Source organism: Schistocerca americana, chromosome 1 (assembly GCF_021461395.2).
Source record: "Schistocerca americana isolate TAMUIC-IGC-003095 chromosome 1, iqSchAmer2.1, whole genome shotgun sequence".
In the NCBI taxonomy this organism is placed as follows: Eukaryota; Metazoa; Arthropoda; class Insecta; order Orthoptera; family Acrididae; genus Schistocerca; species Schistocerca americana.
The window spans coordinates 345,558,198-345,577,352 of NC_060119.1; the positions used below are offsets into that span (position 1 = coordinate 345,558,198).

General features: G+C 37.5%; 1 protein-coding gene across 2 annotated transcripts in view; it reads left to right on the plus strand.

Moving 5' to 3' along the window:
* LOC124599161 (cholinesterase) overlaps positions 1-19,155 on the plus strand; it is a 183,105-nt gene that overhangs the window by 113,271 nt on the left and 50,679 nt on the right. For both annotated transcript variants that reach the window (XM_047136054.1, XM_047136053.1), the window contains exons 3-8: positions 4,911-5,057; positions 9,711-9,864; positions 10,269-10,480; positions 10,849-11,019; positions 11,097-11,298; positions 15,589-15,776. In XM_047136054.1, the coding sequence (XP_046992010.1) occupies positions 4,911-5,057; positions 9,711-9,864; positions 10,269-10,480; positions 10,849-11,019; positions 11,097-11,298; positions 15,589-15,776 (1,074 nt within the window). The remainder of the gene's footprint in view (positions 1-4,910; positions 5,058-9,710; positions 9,865-10,268; positions 10,481-10,848; positions 11,020-11,096; positions 11,299-15,588; positions 15,777-19,155) is intronic.

Genomic DNA, 19,155 nt, shown 5'->3' on the forward strand with positions numbered 1-19,155 from the left:
GGCTTCTCCTGTTTCTTATTTATAAAATGATATACGCTCTAGTATTACAGGTAACTCTAAAATATTTCTGTTTACTGATGACACTAGCTTGGTAGTAAAGGATGTCGTGGTCAACATTGGCTCGGTTTCAAATAGTGCAGTTCATTTGAATGGTATCTGAAGTAAGCGATCGTTCAATACGAAAATTAGTCTACTTTGCTAATTTTCATTTGCATATGTTGTATGGTTTTCTATTTTGGGGTAACTCTAACTCTTCCCGTTCTAAAAGAATACTTTTGGCTCAGAAACGGGCGGTTCAGGCAATAAGTGGTGCAAGTTCACAAACCTCTTGTCGACCCCTGTTCACTAGTCTGGGTATTTTGACATTGGCTTCTAAATATATATATTCTTTACTGTCATTTCTTATTAACAGTATCAGCTTATTCCTAAGAACAAGCAGCTTTCACTCAGTTAATATTCAGCAGAAATCAAACCTGCATTCGGATCGGACTTCCTTGGCTCTTGTGCAGAAAGGTGTGCAGTATACTGGTGCATCCATTTCCAATAAGCTATCACAAGAATTCAAGAATCTTAGCAGTAATCCATGTGCTTTCAAATCTTAACTGAAGAGTTCCCTCATGGGCCATTCCTGTCAAGGAGTCCTTGACAAATTAAGCTGATTCTTGTTGTAGTGTTGATTGCATTTACTTAAACTTATGACATGACTTTTTTGGGTTCATAAACATTTTATTTTTATCTGTTATTACTTTTACATTGTAATTTCATGTACTGACATCTTCCATGACCCTGGTGATTTGCTCCTCAGTTTGGTCCTACGGAACTTGACGTGTAAATAAATAAATAAAAATAAAAGACTTCACTATCTGCCAAAGATATGAATGCAAAAGGAGCATAACAGCAGTTGTGATAGTGTTACACTGAAAATATTTAGAATTTGTTGTTATGGTGCTTTGGACATCATCTTTGTATGATGGATCAGCAAGCAGAGCAGTTACAATTTTATTTCACAGACAAAACATTAGTTTGTGGCACTGTAACTTCATTTTCGCCCAAAGTGTAGTTACAATAGTATTGTTCTGAACTGTCAAACTTTAGCTTTAGGATAGTTAAAGACATCACAGAGGCAGTTGTGTGACATTGTGCTTGAAAAACGAAGTTATATAAGACAGGGATGTTCAATCTATACTGCAAAGAAGCAATGATGGAAATAAAGGAAAGTTTCAGGACTGGGATTAAAATTCAGGGTAAAATGACATTGCTGTCCTCAGTGAAAATGAGGATGAACTGCAGGACCTGTTAAATGGAACTGATAGTCCAATGAGCACACACTATGAATTCAAAGTAAACCACAGCAAGACAAAATAATGAGGTGGAGCAGATATTTTGATGTCAGTTTAGGTGGTCAGTTTCCAGAACAATTAAAGTGAAAATCACTGACATCAAAATTGAGAATCATGAAGTAGATGAAATGAAGGAATGCTGCTACATATAACAAAGCAGGGAATATAAAACAATCAGAGAAGCACAGAAAAAGTAGGCGTTCATTACTAAAACAGTCTACTGGATCAAACATAAGACATAATTTGAGGGTGAAGTTTCTGAGAATATATACATCTGGAGCACAGCATTGTTCAGAAGTAAATCTTAAACTGTACGAAAACCAAAAAAGAACAGAATAGAAACATTTGGGATTGGTGATACAGAAGTGTGCTTAAAATCAAGTGGACTGATAAGATAAGAAATATGAGTTTCTCTGCAGAATCAGTGCAGAAAGGAATGCATGGAAAACTCTGACTAAAAGAAGGGACAGTACAATAGGACATGTATTAATACAACAGCAAATAACTTTCGTGGTACCAGATTGAGTTTTAGGGGTAAAAATTGTAGATAAAGATAAAGATCGAAATAGAGCCAACAAATAATTGAGGACTTTGAGTAGAACTGTTACGCTGAGATGAAGGAGTTGGCTCAGGAGAGGAAGTCATGGTGGACCACATGAAAACAGTCAGAAGAAAAGTATGAATTGTTGGAAATAAATCATCTGTATTGAAATAACAGTATTTGGATAAATATATCTATGTGGTTCATGTGTTCACCATACTCCAACCTATCCTCCTAGACACTCTTCTGCATACTGGAGCACCAGCCATCTTGTAATTTTAGCCAGTTTCTTGTTTGCCTTCACAGTAAACATTGTATTGGTTAAAGTACTGAAACATTTCTTTCTACCATGCTACACACACATGCACAGTCAGCACTATAGCAGCCATGTAAATCTAATGAAGGAGCAAGTTACATTCTGCGCCAGTTCTATGATGCTCCATACTGTAACAATAGCTGCCAACAAGCCACTGTTAATTGTTGATGGAGGATATTAAGGATGAATAAATTTCTCCAATATATTCTGTAATGCTCCATATAGTTTGTATCAGTCAAACATAGTGATCAACCCACTTTCAAATTCACGCAAACCAGAGTTTGGAGAATATTTCTCCTATGAACTAATATGTTAACCTGCTGGAATATCTCATCATAGAATATGTGCATGCAAACATGTGTGTTTTTTTGTATTTGTGTGAGTGTGTGTGTGTGTGTGTGTGTGTGTGTGTGTGTGTGTGTGTGTGTGTGAGAGAGAGAGAGAGAGAGAGAGAGAGAGAGAGAGAGAGAGAGGGGGGGGGGGGGGGGGGGACAATGATCTGCAAACATGTTTGTGAGCAATGAGCTATAAACACTATCCAAACAGTCTTTCACAATGACCTCTATAACCTGAACAGTATGAAAGTTCACTTGATGCAGGAGTACAATATGCAGAGACACTAGTGCTTATTGACATACAGGAGTCATTATTTCATACAGATTTGAACCAGATCCAAACAACAGGTCACTGAGTTTCAATCCTCTCTTAAAAAAGACAGTAATTTGAAACTGATGATCTGCCTTGTGTACTCTTACCTTAATAAAGGCATTCTGGCGAGTCTCTCGTAAACTAGCCACTAGCTTCTGATACTGTAGGATAAGTGTTAGGTTACTCGTCCATTAACTTCTGGAGTCACATTCCTGTCCATGGTGGACAGTATTACTTTCTGTACAGCAGGTGTTTCGCATATGACGTGCTTGTTCACAGCTCCAGTAGTGTCCTCTGTCCACCGGACACCCATTCTCATGTTACCTTCAATATCATTACATTGTCACTGTGATGTTAAAAGCACCCATGTCTGTCATCATTGAATGTAAAGTAACAATAAAGACTGAACTTCACATTATAAAGCCCTTTCATTAAGCCCTTGCAAATGCATGTTGTCTTGCTACTGTATTTAGTAAATCACATATACAGTGTACTTAGTGTGGAGAAAGGGATGTAAGTTGTTGCAGATTTGCTATGTATCCTTCAAGGAACTCATGCCTTGCTTTTGTTTCAGACTAAATACATACTTTGAACTGTAGATTTCCTACAAGATTCTGGCTTCAATTCAGTTGTTCACTCAACTGGCAAGGGGGAAAAAAATATTTTTATGTGATATCTCTTCAGATATGTCACTGGCTAATTGAAAAGGGTCTAGTAAAGGTCTAAGTTAATTTATCCGTAAATTTTGTTGTCCCATCTATACTATTCACAGGTGGAGTACAGCAAGAAAAGATATTGCATAATATTGTGCCACCTGTGCTTAATCTCTATACTTACAGAACAATATACACTAATGTAGACACAGTAATTCTCAGAGAAAAAAGAATTAATGAAATGTAACACTCAAACACAAATGATGAGAAAACCAATGCAGTTTGTAAATTATATACAAGGTTTTCTGAATGTCATCCAACAGATGAGAATGGTTTTTTAAAGCAGTCTGTATTGTAGTTATTAACAGTATTCTGATTATGCTTCTCCAAATATAAAAGACAGCCAGTTATTGTTCGCTAGTGAACTGAATGTTAACGAGGTTGACTACTTGATGTTGGGAGAGAAAAAAAGAGAGCGAGCACAACATTTTATGGGACAAGGCCAACAGCATAAAAACTGCACTGAATATATTCTATTTTGACATATTCATCAGATCTGCTTTACGTGTTTCTTGATTTTAGAATGCCAAAATCTAAAAATATAATCAGTGTACTTGTGCAACTTACAACTTACAACTTGATACCTATTTGGTTAACAGAACTTTTATATTTTAAGTTTCAATTCTAAATGCAGCACATGACCTATGAAAGCCCATTATTTATTGCAGTATGCAGAAAGAAGCCACTTTTATCCTAGCTAGAACTGATTCTCAAAATAAATAAAAAATAAAGAGTAATTTGTTTCATCTGTTTCATGTTGTGCTCTATTCTGCGATCTTACTTCCCCTTCCCCCAAAACATGCACAGACGCACATGTGGTGAAAGTGTGCTCTTCTGGTATTATTACAGTCTATGTTCAGTATTATCTCTTACCATTCCATGAGAATGAAACAGAACAAATATTATCTGTGACACTGTTTGAAAGTCTTTTATTTTTCTATTCACAGTGGCTGGTGGATATTTTCTGAAGATATTAGCAGATTACTTGTCAATAACTGTTTCTTGTGTTTAACACTATTTTCACTCCATGGCACATAAACTAAAAATGTTGAATTGTTCAAGCATCAATGATGATTTATTCAGGACCACTGTATTTGATTATCAGAGCTTGTTGAAGTATTTTTATGGATGGTTAAGAGTTGTTGATTTACCAACTTTTACATTACAGGACCAAAATTTTCTCTGTAATAAATATAAGATTTTTTTATCTTAGATTAGTATACTATCTCAGTTATATATTCTGAATATTAAGTTTCTTTGTAGTGGTGTCTACAGAGATTATGGTGTAACAAACTTCTCTCACCACAGGATATTTCATGAAGTTACTAACTTGATGTTATAATTTTTGGCAGCCACCAAGAGCACATCGAGGCTGGCAACTTATACAAGCTGTGGACTTTGGCCCTGCTTGCCCACAGCCAATACAGTACATAGGAGCAACAAAAGGAATTCGCGACATGGATGAAGACTGCCTGTACTTAAATATATATTCACCAACAGTAAGTTAACCACTTGTCTCCAGAGCATACAAGATAAACATATGAATTTTGTTTTTGTATTCACCTGCAAGACATAGAAAGTTTAGGTACTAGGATAAGTTAACAATCTCTGCAGAGACTCAAATTTCCTCGAACATATTTTCAGGTGAAATACAATTTTTTGTCATCATCACCTTCTGTTTTAGACCTTGAGATGCACCAACTTTGTCCTCCCTGAAAAAATTAACTTTTCGCTCTCAGGCGAGTTGCAGCTACAGTGTTTTGCCTGAGCCCTACCTACTGATACAAATCATGGAGTTTCTTTGAGTGAATTGGGCATTTATGTAGATTCTTGAGTAATACAGAGTGCTGCCAGTGTTTACTTGGGTGCAAGGCAAAGAAAGAAACGCACCTTCTCAAACTGAGTACCTTAGCTCCATGCATTGTGTTTAACTTTGAGAGTCATTGTCAGTAGGGATGGGAAGTTAATTGCAACTGATAAATTAAATTATTTCAGTTTTTTCACTTTGGTTTTAGAGTCTGTTGAGTGTTGACTTGTTGTCTATGACATGATTAAGGAAAGAAGTCCAACTGCCTCCTAGTACTCATTGTACAACACAGGCACAAGTCAGAACATATCATGTCAACCATGTTCTGTTTATGACTGCTCCCAAAACAGGGCCGTAATAACAGTAGTGGCTCTTAAGTAGTTTGGTGAAGTATTGTGTTGAGTGCATCAGGTCAGAAATAAATAATGTAATGTAAGGTATTTCTCTATAATGTCACTAAACCTTGTTACTTTTATCGTAATTTATACCATATCTGCTGATCAGTATGAGGTATGTGAACCTGTGAGTTGTCAGCAGTGGACAGAAATGGGTAAACATTTCCCCCTTTCACATTCCCTCATCGCTCAGTGACAATGTCATCCTTTCTCTGTTCCTCGCCCACCTATGAATCACTTGAAAATTAACCATGTGTCTCTGAAAGACAATCACCTAAGTATTCTGGTAGTCTACTTCCCATTTTGTTACAAAGTTCAAAAAATGAACAGCAAAAATAAGTATATAGTTGACTATGTTTTACTGAAACTAAAGTAAAAACATTCATTATTTCACAGACACTAGTTTTGGCAGCATGCAAAAAGCCATAGAACAAGCAATAGGATTCATACAAATAGTTTTGACAGTAAAATGAATAGTTACATACATAAAACAAAGTGTCAGTATATCAGATAAATTTCAGAGACTTCAAATGTTTGCTGGAAAATTGGAGTGCAAAAATTCTTAAGCTCTTTGAGCAGTTCTCCACAACACAGAACTCAATTTTTTAATACTTCAACATTTCATTTCTTTGTCAGATGTAGTGAGCACTGATATGCTAACAATCAGGAGATCCAAATATGCTCAATGGTTATGAAATTTCAGTTATAAAAGAAACTTCTGCAGCCCTTATACTGAGTTATGGAAGAAATCAGTGATCAAAATTATGTAACAGATAGCAAAGTAATACCCTTTATTTATTTGTTGTGAAGAAAGTTAATAGACACAGATATTTTGACACCAGAATGTAAAAATCTCAGAGAGAATCTCCAAGATCAATACCAAAGACGCATTCAGAATACTGAGAAGACCAAACTGTTGGCATTGTGCATGATTCTAGATCCTTGCTTCAGGTGGCTCCATTATCAAGATACCTTGGTGATAACTATGGCCATTAGCACATTATATGTCATGTTCAGAAGATGCAGACACAGACAGTAGCCCATGTCAAAGAATCACAAGTACGGTTACCAGCTACTGCAGAATATGAGATGTGTAACACTCATGAGACATTTGTTTCAATACAGCAGTAGCACAGTAACAACAAACAGCCAGGATGTAGTCTCTAATTCATCTTACACCAAAACGTAATCCACTGAAAAAATGATTCCCTTTTGCAATTCTGGAAAGACAATGAGGCAATGTATGCTTTTCTGCATAGTTTGTCTTGCAAATATCTGGGAATAGTAGCTTCCTCCATACCTTCTGAAAAGACTGTTTCCTAAGCATAGGACTTAGTAACAGATTGCCGTTAGAGACTCAGTGGAAAAAGGTTACAAATTAGTGTTCATCTGTTCACTTCCTGAAAAAACTGGTGCTTGTAAGCATGTTCACTATATCATCTGTGATAAAAATTAATTAGCTTTACTAATAAATGTTGAATGGGTGTATATTTCTGCTAAAAATAAAAAAAATGATAATTATGTAATTGGCAAAACTGAGCAACTACTGTTAGTTATGGCTTGAAAAGCATAAACATGATGGTATCACTTTTTCTTAGAATAAGCCTTTTTACCACAAAAAAATTATTTTAGGGGAATGCTTAATAGACCTAAAAATAAAGACATAAAATAATGACCTATCAATAACTGGTTATCAGGATACAGTTAATCAACATGATTAATCAATTAATTTAAGTCATCAAAAAGGCCAATTAATCATTTCTTACTCATCATTATCGATCCTGAGTTGTCAGTTGTCCTTCTCTCTGATAGTTTTACAAATTCACCCCTGGGAATTCCACAGTAATAAATGCAGAATTTTTCAGTCTTCCTGTTTTGTCTTGCATAAGCTATTTTGGATACCATCTGACAGTCTTATATATGTATATATTTTGCAATTTAATACAACGTTACGGTTGTTTCTCACATTCTAGCTCCCAAAATCTCCAATCTTTGCAATCTTCTGCCTGAAAATTTCTCTCTGACATAGCTCATCTGATTCTCTTTTTCCGTGTTATTTTCAGGGATCCTCTTCTTCTCATATCAGCTGGAATCCATTCCATCATCTTCTTAGGGCATCTGTCCGCACCCGAGTAGTATACACTCCCATACCATTTCAACCGTTTTGCTTCGGCTGTATCCACTGCAGTTGCATTTCTCAACCCTTTGTTCCTTTGAGGCATACCAGAGTTGTGATTCAAACTTTCGCAAGACACCTACATTTGATCTTTTTCCTAGAGACAAATAAAGCAACCACATAAAGTATGTACATACAATACATTTTTTAAATTATGGAACAACTATATGAAACAAATTTTAAAAATTTGTTATGTGAGACTCTTGAATAGGAGCAATTATTTTTTATTCTAGAAATTTTATTTTTGGAAGATTAGAAGTCATTAAAAGTCTCACAACACACCTGACATGTATTTGCAACACACCAGTGTCTCTTTCAGAGACTGTGATCATGTATGCGTGAGTTGTGTTTGCGTGAGTGTGTGCGTGTGTGTGTATGATGTCTAATTCTGACAAAAGTCTAGATGGCCAAAAGCTAATTGTGTGACAGTCTTTTTGTTGTGCCTTTGCGACTCAGCATCTTTGCTATGTGGTGAGCAGCAATTATTCTTTTCATTGTATTGTACACATCCGCAGCTTTGCACATAACAGAGATTTCTGCCCATCTGCTAACCCTCAGCAGGAAATACATTCAAAAGAACATTGTTCATGAATGTTAAGCACAGTTCCAAGTAACTTCTCTGACATTTGATAAGGATGTATGAAACATGAATAGATGTCAGCCAGTGATAAAATGTGAAAGTGCACTTAATGCTTAAAGCAAATGTTCTTTCATTATGAAGAGAAGTCATGATTATCTCTTTTTTGTTATTTTCATTAGATATCACTTGCAAAGTATCTCTCCACAGGCAAAACTGTCACTAGGGAGTACTAATGGACAAACTGAAGGATGTGCTTCAGGGGCGATTCTAGAAGTCGGTCATGGGAGGGGGAATGGAATATCACTTAACTAAAGGAGAGTTTGGGTCCTCTGTGGACAAATTGGTAAAATTTAGTGTTGCTTAAAGTAGTTTTTGGTAACTGTTTTGGAGTTCAGGGTAAAAAATGTGTTTTAATAAATAATAAGACACCTATTTTAAGTTAAATGATATTTATTGGTTTATATAGTAAGCTATTTTCCACTCTTATTCTTTTGTTAAAATGTGTTTGAAATACATTGTAACCTATATTGCTAAATAATTATTAAAAAAAGATTGAATCTGTTGGAGTAATATATTCACTGATTTCTGAAGTCATTTTATCCAGTGTAATATGATACTCCATGAGGGGGGGAGGGGGGGGGCTATAGCCCCCATAGCCCCCTCCCCCCCTTGCCACTGCCCCTGATGTGCTTACAGCTTAAAGGTCAGACATTGCCAAGAAGGAAGTTCTGTTCCATCACAATAACACATCATCACACATATCGTTTGATTTTTGCAGTAAAACTGTGTGACAGTTGCATCAAAACACTTCTGTATCTGCCATATCCATCAGAAGGCTGGCTAGATGACGTTTGTGTCAAATAATACAGCTGAAGCTTTGATGGACACTTGTTTTGTGTTGTTGGATAACTTTGATTTTATTGATGGTATTGAAAAGTGAAATGTTATCCACAGAAATGTATTAATCTAAGGATGAATTTGTTGAAACCTTATAAGAAAAAAAAAAAACATATCTTATATAAATCTTGAGTTTCTTTATCAGCCTGAGAAGTTTTTTAAGGTTTCTTGCAATTCTTATGGCTGTTTTCCTCACTTGAATGTCATGTAGTTCACTCATTGTTACATGTAAATATTACTGTACTTTCCACTGAGTTCCAGCACAACCAGTAATAAGATTTTCTGTTCTGGTTCCAGACAGCATCAGGGAGAGCACAGCCTTTTCCTGTTATGGTTTATATACATGGTGGAGATTTTACCAGTGGTGCCTCAAACTTATTTCCCGCTCATATGATGGCTGGTTTTTATGAAGTGGTTGTAGTGACTATAAATTACAGACTGGGAGCTTTAGGTGAGACAATCTTAAATATTTAATTCAGACTGTAAGTTAATAATTTTACTAACCACCTGATGTGTTTTAGTGTTACATTTAGTACATAATTGGGTTTTACTGGTTATGTAATTGCCCTTTTTCTCTTATTGTGTCTATATTCCTTCTTTTTAATGCTATCCCTTTGTGGGGAAAACAGCATTTTGCATTAGACATAGAAGTTGTATATAGTTTGGTGGAGCAGTAATGAGAGAAGTAGTACAGACAAACTGAACTGGCAGAAGATCTATTATTCATCTGACAAAGAATCATATCTGTTCCACAGAACTTTCATAAGAAGCCTACATTAACATTTGTTTTTACCTACAAGTCAATTCTTGCAACAAAGCAACTTGAAACATAACATTTATGTTTTCTGTTTAAAGGTTTCTTGAGCACAGGAGATGAAAACTCACCTGGGAACTATGGTATCCTAGACCAAGCAATGGCCCTAAATTGGATAAATGACAATATCAGGTTCTTCAATGGAGATTCTAAATCAATCACTCTGTTTGGGCCTGGAGCAGGGGCAGCATCAGCAGGATTGCTTATGGTGGCACCCCGCACAAGAAACCTAGTCAGCAAAGTGATCGCACAGGTAACCAATCTTAGTTAGTACCTTAAGTCAGCTTTATGTAGGCAAGTGTCCATTCAAAGAATTGCTTGTGAGGTAATGTTTTTCACATAACATTGTCTGCCAGTTTCCTGACCTTATTGGTATTATTTATCTTGGCCTGAACTATACAAGAAGTTAATAGTCCATTACAGTGGACCAAAAGTAAAACATTCATCTTTTAAAATCAGTAACCCATATCATACTTCGTATTGTGGCAAGAAAGAACTTATAAAATTATTTAAAATCATTGCACACCTAGCATATTACCCATGAATTTTTAAATGTGTCTTCTGTTGGTATCAACGCTGTAATATGTATTAAGATTGAAAATGAGTTTTTTTTTTAAATAGAGTGGCTCTGCATTGGCTGACTGGGCATTCACCATAGACAAATACAGAGCACAAAACACAAGCCGAGTATATGCTCAGCACATAGGATGCAGCATTGAAACATCATGGAAACTGGTCAATTGTTTGAAACAGGGGCGTTCCTATATTGATCTTGGAAACAGCAAGTTCCAGGTAAAATGCAGCTTGTTATTCAGAAAAAAAGTGAATTTTCTTTCAGTGGTCTAAAAAGAATTCTCTATTTTTTTTAGCCTCAGGTTGGTACCTTCCCTTGGGCTCCGGTATTGGATACTAATTTTACTATGCCTGGTGACAGCTGGTATGAGGGTTGGAAAGAAAGAGATTGGAGATTTCTCTCAGAAACACCTGAGTCTTTAATCAAAAGAGGTGAATTCAATAAAGGTTTAAGCTACATGACTGGTGTTACAACCCAAGAAGCAGCATACATGATATGTAAGTGAACCAATACGACATTTTGTAGTAAGCCCAAAATACTATAACCAAAAACAGACTAACAGTACACAATAGAGAAGAATAGCAAATAAATGCACTTTACTGAAATTTGGAAAAATGAAACAACATTCTTCAAAACACAAATAACAAAGTACCTCAAAGATGAACTTTTAAAATAGGTTTTCTTCTTCATCAGGAGCAAAGGACAATGGTCATGAGGAGGGAACTGCTAAGTGTTGAGAAAATCTATATACATTCTGTTCCGATGCAGAAGCAACACTACACTGAGAATTGCATTGAGGCTTTTGTTTAATATCCATAATCGATACACCTGACACTGAGGTTGTGATAACTAAACAAATTTTTGTGTCACAATAGGAACTCATTAGTATTGCTGTGGGTAAGGCTTATATGCCACATAAAATAATGAACACAAAATTTAAGTATATAGGATTACCTTTGTGTTTCTAGCTACATAAAAACCCATTTGTAAACAATATAGGATAACTAGACAGTGAGAGTAACTCCAAAGATAAACTTTGAAGCAATGGTAATACACACTACAGTCAATTACTGGATCAATTATTTACACAGGCTCCCTCCCCCACCCCCACCTCTCTCTCCCCACCCCACACCAGCCCCAGCCCTTACTTAATAGTGCAGAGCACCTGGAGTGTAGAAGAATTTAAAGTTTATATTTACTGGCTGGCTCTTTTGCAGACTGTTGGCGGCAGTGATCAGTGATTGCCATCATGGGTGTGGCTGCTGGCGAATGGAGTGGGGGGGGGGGGGGTAACCATAGGTCCACAGGTCAGGTGTGCATGAATGTCTCTGCACTTGGTGATACTTGTAGCATTGATGTGTTATCTGCTAAGAATGAATGTACGACCCACACTGCCTTGACTCGAAATAGAGACCTTTATGATTTTGCAAGATCTCTGAGATGTAGTCTCCCCATTGCAACACCAGAAAGAGCTGGTGTACAGTGGTTGGAGTGGTCATGTTTGCTCATGGGTGTGACAGAGTGTGAACATTGTTAAAAGCAGCTTGGCAGAGCTTTAACAAACTGTAGGGCCTTGGTTTCTGCTGGGAGACATCACACCAATGTGTTAACTTGGTGCCTGACAATGGGATCTGGGTGAGTCACAGTCCTGTGGAAGAGTTGGCCAATAAATGCTGTAGTCATATATTTGCATTCTCAGTGGTGGTGAGTTCTTTATAGTCCATGGTTTTTGCCAAACCACAGGTGCAGGAAAAGTAATTGCAATTGTTTTTTACTGCCTCTTATATGTGTTGCACATCCATTGGGATCTGGGTGATGCACTCATGTCTGAACTACCATGGAGCACACTTATCACTGTTGTTGTAGAGAGCAGATGCTGTTGGTTTGTGCTTAGGGTGAGCTTTAATGTGGGGACAGAAATATTTAACAGCTTCATTAAATTGCAAGCAGTTCTCTTTAATACATGCTCCACCACTACTATGCTAGTTACTACTTTTTGGCAAAAAATCCTACAGTTACCAATTTTAGTTGACCTGTTGATGCAGGACTGCACCAATTGCTGCTGACTAGCACCTGTGACTTGTCAGCAGTGTAGATGGCACTGAGTGAGCAAGGAGCACTGCACTAGTTTGGCTCGCCTGAAGTTCATGGTTTTGTGCATTACAGTGCTTGCTGTCTGAAATGCCTGTGATACCAGCAAACATTAATTAAGTTGCCTCCAGGGTGCTTGTAATTTTGGAGTTGTTGCACTGTGGTGTGTCAGAATCACATCTGTTTAATATGTCCTTTCCGTTGCTAGTGTGACCAAACTTATCCTGCCAGCACCTCAGCTGTGGCGCATAAACTCTGGAGCTCTTTGGATATGCTCAGCAGGTGTAGGTCATGATAGCAACACACTCTGCTGTTTTCTCTTTGGGTATGTTCAGCGTCTGCCAGATGTAGTCAGCTGATGACATCATGGCAACTGATTTTGGCATCTGCAGTGTGGTGTGTATACTATCGACCACTTGTTTATTGGTTGATCTTTGTGCACTAGCACTGCTACTTGCACTTGTGCTTGTGATGGTAGTTGCTATTGCCAAATATGTAACAACACATCACCCGAAACTGTAAATGTGTTTATCATACCTTATAGGGGCTGCCAAGATTCTGAAGGGGTTTTGTTTTGTCATTTTGTTTTTCTAGATAAATCATGTGTTTCAGTTTGGCCGGGCAATTTGATGCAGCGAGCAATTAATTCAGCTTTTAAAGCAATGCAAAGATTATGAAGTGGTGGTTGCACAAAAATGTCCAGCGCCAATGCTATCATCCGCTGGTCTCAATTGCTGATGACTAGCATAAATTGCTCGCAATCTCTGGTAACTTGCTGGTGCAAAAAATATTTTCCCTGACTGTGAATCAAATTTGTGGTTGGTTCGGAATAAGTGTCAGGGCTCATAACTGCAAACAAAGCATGGAAGAACTGCTTGAACCAGTGGATGGACATTTGCTCCTGAGTGTGGGTGCAGTGCAGAAGAAATCATCAGAACAGTCAACATTCTCAAATCTGGCATCATTTTACCTTCTCGCATAGTGGAAAGATCAAATGCACTGTAGTGTGTAGTTCTTATTTTCATTTCATTTGTTGAATCAACACGGGGCTTTGTACTGTTTTAAAATACCAGTTCGTTGCATTGTACTGTGTTCACTTTTTGCATTGCAAGAAGAGAGAGCTCCAAATCTTTTATGGCAAATTTATTGAATCTCATTCTTGATGGCACGCCACTGATTGTGAGTGTCTTTCATTTTTGTGGCACTGTATTTAGCTGTCTCCAAAATAAATTATCCACACTTTATAATTGTTTCTGTAGTGTCAGGGTCACCAGTTGTATGGTAAGGCTTATACAACACACAAAATAATGTACTCATATTTAAGGGCACAGAATTTACTTCTAACTACACAAATACCAGGTTGTAAATGGCATAGGATAACTTGACACTGAGAGTAACTTCAGAGATACGATTTGTACCAGTCATACCACACACTACAGTCAGTTGTTGGATCAGTTATTCCCACATCACTTCATAGGGGAAAAAGTACTGTATCTCCTTGGTAAAATGCCTTTTACCCTTTTATCTTGGCAGTAAACCACTAACTATGATTAAATATATCCTGACAGTTATTAGGAGCCCATTTTGTGTACAAACTAAGATTATTAAGGGTGTGCTTTTGGGAGTACAACTGAGTTGTAGATTCAGTTTTTATGCACATTTTAGAGATGCTACTCTTCTTTCATGTCACTATTTCCATTGCTCTTCTTATGAACTAAAGTTGGGATGGTTGCAGAGAAATGGAAATTTATGGTGGCTGCTATCATCCATGTGGCTGATGGCTGCTCAGAAGTTTGAAACATCCCGTCCCACTTCCCCCCTCATCTCTCCCCCCAGCCCACTTGCTCTTATGCTTACATGGCTTATTTTATTCCCTCCCTCTCTCTCTCTCTCTCTCTCTCTCTGTCTTTTCAATCATTTCCTCATCCTGTTCAGTACATCTCATCAAGATTTGGTATATGTCAAGCATTAAAGCAACAAAAGGTTTCAAAATGTCCTGTGATGCAGTATGGAATTTCTCATTGTCTATATAAAAATTCATAAAATAAAATAAATAGAATAGTGAGCTATCTTCAGCTATTTCCATGCCAGTAGAATGTTCTATTACTGGACATTCAATAAACATTTACAGAAATGACATGAAATAATGAACACGTGGGATTTATGTAAGTACTTACTTACTGTGATAGTTACAAAGAAAAGAATCTTGAAACGGAATTAGTAGTAAATAAAGATATAAATTTTCACTTCTGACAAACACTTAATATGCATGAACAGAAGCTGAAAGAAGAATCCCTTCACAGTCTGATTTTTCCCAACATTTTTTTCTCTTTTCTCACATAAAGCAAAGTCTGATTCAGGTAACTAGTGGTTCTCTCTAGGTAAGTATTAAGCTTTCTGTTTTTATTTGGACATACTTACAGTAACAGTTATGCAGCAGGTTTCTTTGGAGACTTGAATATCATTTTGTAATTGTGAGGAATAACACTGCAAGTGAAGAATGCATTTTTTCACCACTTTTTTATGTCAGGCAGAATATTTCAAGATTCTGTTTAATTATAATTAGTAAGTCAGAAAAGACTATTCATAAAATTGACATGTATAATGTGTTGTAATTGACATGTATAATGTGTTGTTTTTACTTTCTAATATTTATTTCTTGACAATAATAATTTATTTTCACCTCATGTTTTCAGATGATAATGACACTTTAGCACCTTACTATACTGTGGACAATCAATTCTTTGATCAAAAAATAAGAGAGTTGGTTTTTCGTTATAACTACACTTTAAATCCTGAAGGAATATATCAAGCAATTAAGTACATGTACACCTATTGGCCTGAACCTAACAACACCAATTATATCCGTGATCGCTATATTGATGTAAGTACTTGTCTTATATATTATTAATTAATTCCTTCTTTTGAAAATAACTAAAAATTAGTATGGATGTGATAACAATATTTTAATCCTCCAAAGAGATATAAAATAGACATTAGTAGTTAAAGGGCTTTTATATGTCTCAAATGAAAATTAATTGTAAAAATGAAGTGGAAAAAAGACTAAGATACAAACATTTAATGTATATTTGATTCTTCCCATCATTAAACTTTTATGACCTGCAGTAGATTTTTGAAAAGAAAGCAAAGCTCACAATTTTAACAACACTAGAAATCTAGAATGGAAAATATAACAAAAATGGAAATTTCTGGATCACAGCAATAAATAAAAATGAGGACAGGCAAACACTCATCTGTAGGAGAGTTATGTAAAATTTTACACAGTGTATATTAGTTCATAAAAGTTAGAGCAGCAAAGACAAGCTGCAGACAGGTAGATTTTAACTGAGGACACTGACAGCAATGGTCATGAGAGAATAGGTAAAGGAAGAGAAACATGCTAGGACACATTTAACAAAGAGAGGGGAAAGAAAGTACCATCAGTGACTGAGACAATAAAAGAGAAAGACTCAAAACTGGGAGAAGAATGGAGCATTGCAGTTGACAGGTAGTAATTGTTATGCATGAGGACAGACCATCACACTGGCTAGCCATCAGTCTATAGTGTGTAAAGATAAAACCTATGACAAGTATTCATGCATTGGTACAAAACCAGTTTGAAAGCAGTAAAAGAAATGAGAACACTGCCAAGTCTGAGTCAACTGTAATAAAATAAATTGTGGCTGCACCAGCAATTTTCAAACATGTAATACACTGTCCAGTCACATTAATGTGACCTTCTGTCAAAAGCCCGGATAACCAACTTCTGCAGCATGGACCACTGTGAGATGTGCAGTAAGAATGTCGATGAGCTTCTGGAAGGTACCAAAAGGTATGCGGAGCCAAGCCAACTCCAATGCTGTGACAAGCCACACTGGGTTTCTCGGTTGCAGATCCATGGCGCAAACAACCTGATCGAGGTGGTCCCACAGATTCTTGAATGAGTTTAAATCTGGGGGGTTTAATGGCTGGTGGAGTACGGTAAACTCATCCAGGTGCCCTTCGAACCACTCATATGCTATGTGAGCTGTGTGACATGTTGCACTGTCCTGCTGGTAGACGCCATCCTGCCGAGGAGAAACAAACTGCATGTAGGGGCATGCACAGTCCCCAAGGATATGTGCACACTTGTGTTGATACATTGTACCTTTTAGAATGACGAGATCTTCCATAGAATGCCACAAAAACATTTCCCCGACCATTAACATTTTTGCAGGGTGTTAGCTTTCCGAAGTTTCACACCATACATCCGAACGTCCATTGGTCCGATGGAGCATAAAACGTGATTCATCTGAAAAGGCTGCCTGTTGCCACTCAGTGGACATCCAGTTGCGGAACTGGCAAGCAATTTCCAGCCTTCATCATCGATGAATAGCAGTCAGCATGGATGTATGAACCATGCACTTGCTGTGGATCCCCCAGACACAGCAACATTCACCTAATGGTCGTTGAGGAGACACTGTTGGTAGTCCCTTGGTCCATCTGGGCAGTCAGTTGCTCAACAGTTGCATGTCTATTAGTCCATGCACATTACCGCAACTATTATTCAACCCTGTCACCTATGGCCCGTGGTGCACCATGGTTGCCTCAGTGCCGATTTTGGATAGTGCCATTTAGCCATGCATGGTATACTATAAGCACAGTGGCATGTGAACAGTTTACAAACTTTGCCTTTCAGAAATACTTCCACCTTTGGCCTAAAAGCCAATGATCATGCCCTTGTGAACATCAGATAAATTGCTCCGTTTATGTATTACGACAATGACTGCCCTGCTTTCTGTATCCCTCCCCAATGTGCTTCATATACCCTCCACTGCTAGTGCTGCCACCTGGTATGTGTGACTGGTTATTGCACACTGACATCAAATGCAGGTGGTGGTCACCTTAATCTGACAGGCCCATGTATAATCAGCAGCCGAGTGCGTGTTGAGGTGGTGACTGTCAATGTGCACTCAGCTGCTCATTTTATTACCTATTTGATAACTGCCAGTGCTGTGACAATTTATTTTATTACAGTTGATTCACACTGGGCATTGTTCTCAGTTCTGATACTGCTTTTAACCTGTTTTTATATCTGTTTTATGTGTGACTTCCTGTCATAGGTTTTATCTTTGCTGGAGAGCATAGTGTCTGTCCTTGTGTATGACAACTATCACTTGACAATGGCATCATAACCAAAACTGGCCAATAGTGGATAGCAAACAACAGTTACAGTCAATGGTAGAAATGTTGTCATTTCAGGCACAGCTAGGATACTAATTAAATGAGACTCATATTGTGATTATTATGAGATGAGAGGTACTTGATGTCTTATGTGAGGTCCCAGGCTGCCTGCACATTGGAGAGCCAATGAAACAAGCAAACTGTATAGTAGTCTGGCTGCAGTCGTGCTAACTAAGCATATCAAGCACTGACGTGTTCAAAAATATGGATGTTGCAGATGTAACACACATAAACATTCATGGTTCTAGAGTTTTCACTATTCGTGCCATGATGGATTAACCTGAAATAATGAAGGTTCAACAGTAGAAGTCATTACATAAGTTTATGTTTCACATCCTCCACATGCACCAAGACTTCTGGAGGACTTAGAGGTAAGCGGAAGTCTTCCTGCACATGTTCAAATGGCTCTGAGCACTATGGGACTTAACATCTGAAGTTATCAGCCCCCTAGAACTTAGAACTACTTAAACCTAACTAACCTAAGGACATCTCACACATCCATGCCAAAGGCAGGATTCAACCTGTGACCGTAGCAGTCATGGAGTTCCGGACTGAAGCGCCTAGAACTGCCCAGCCACTGCGACCAGCTCCTGCACATGTCAAAATTATATTTTGTACCATTGAGGCTGACATCGAAAGATATACCAAGTTCTTCACTGTCTTCCAATATGGATTTCAGATACTATCAAAAAGAATGAGAGGCTATTCTCCATAGAGTTCAGACCTAAGTAATTTCTGGTAGAATGCTAAAATTATTTGGGACTTCTTTGCATTCAGTATAAGTTATTGGTTTTGAATCCATCTGACTACTGAATACAGACTAATTCATCTTCAAGCCTAGCACATAACACTTCGTAGCCAGCACCCATAAAAACATAGATGCTGCTAGCCAAGCCAAAAGTCCAGTCTTTGTGATTTTATGGGTATGTTTCCTCAGGGTTTCCTTTTTTTCCTTACCATATTCTATGAATCGCCACTACTCTGGAGTTCTCAGTCAATATTGTAGTTGCCAAAGATTGGGCCAGTACATGGTGCGGGCA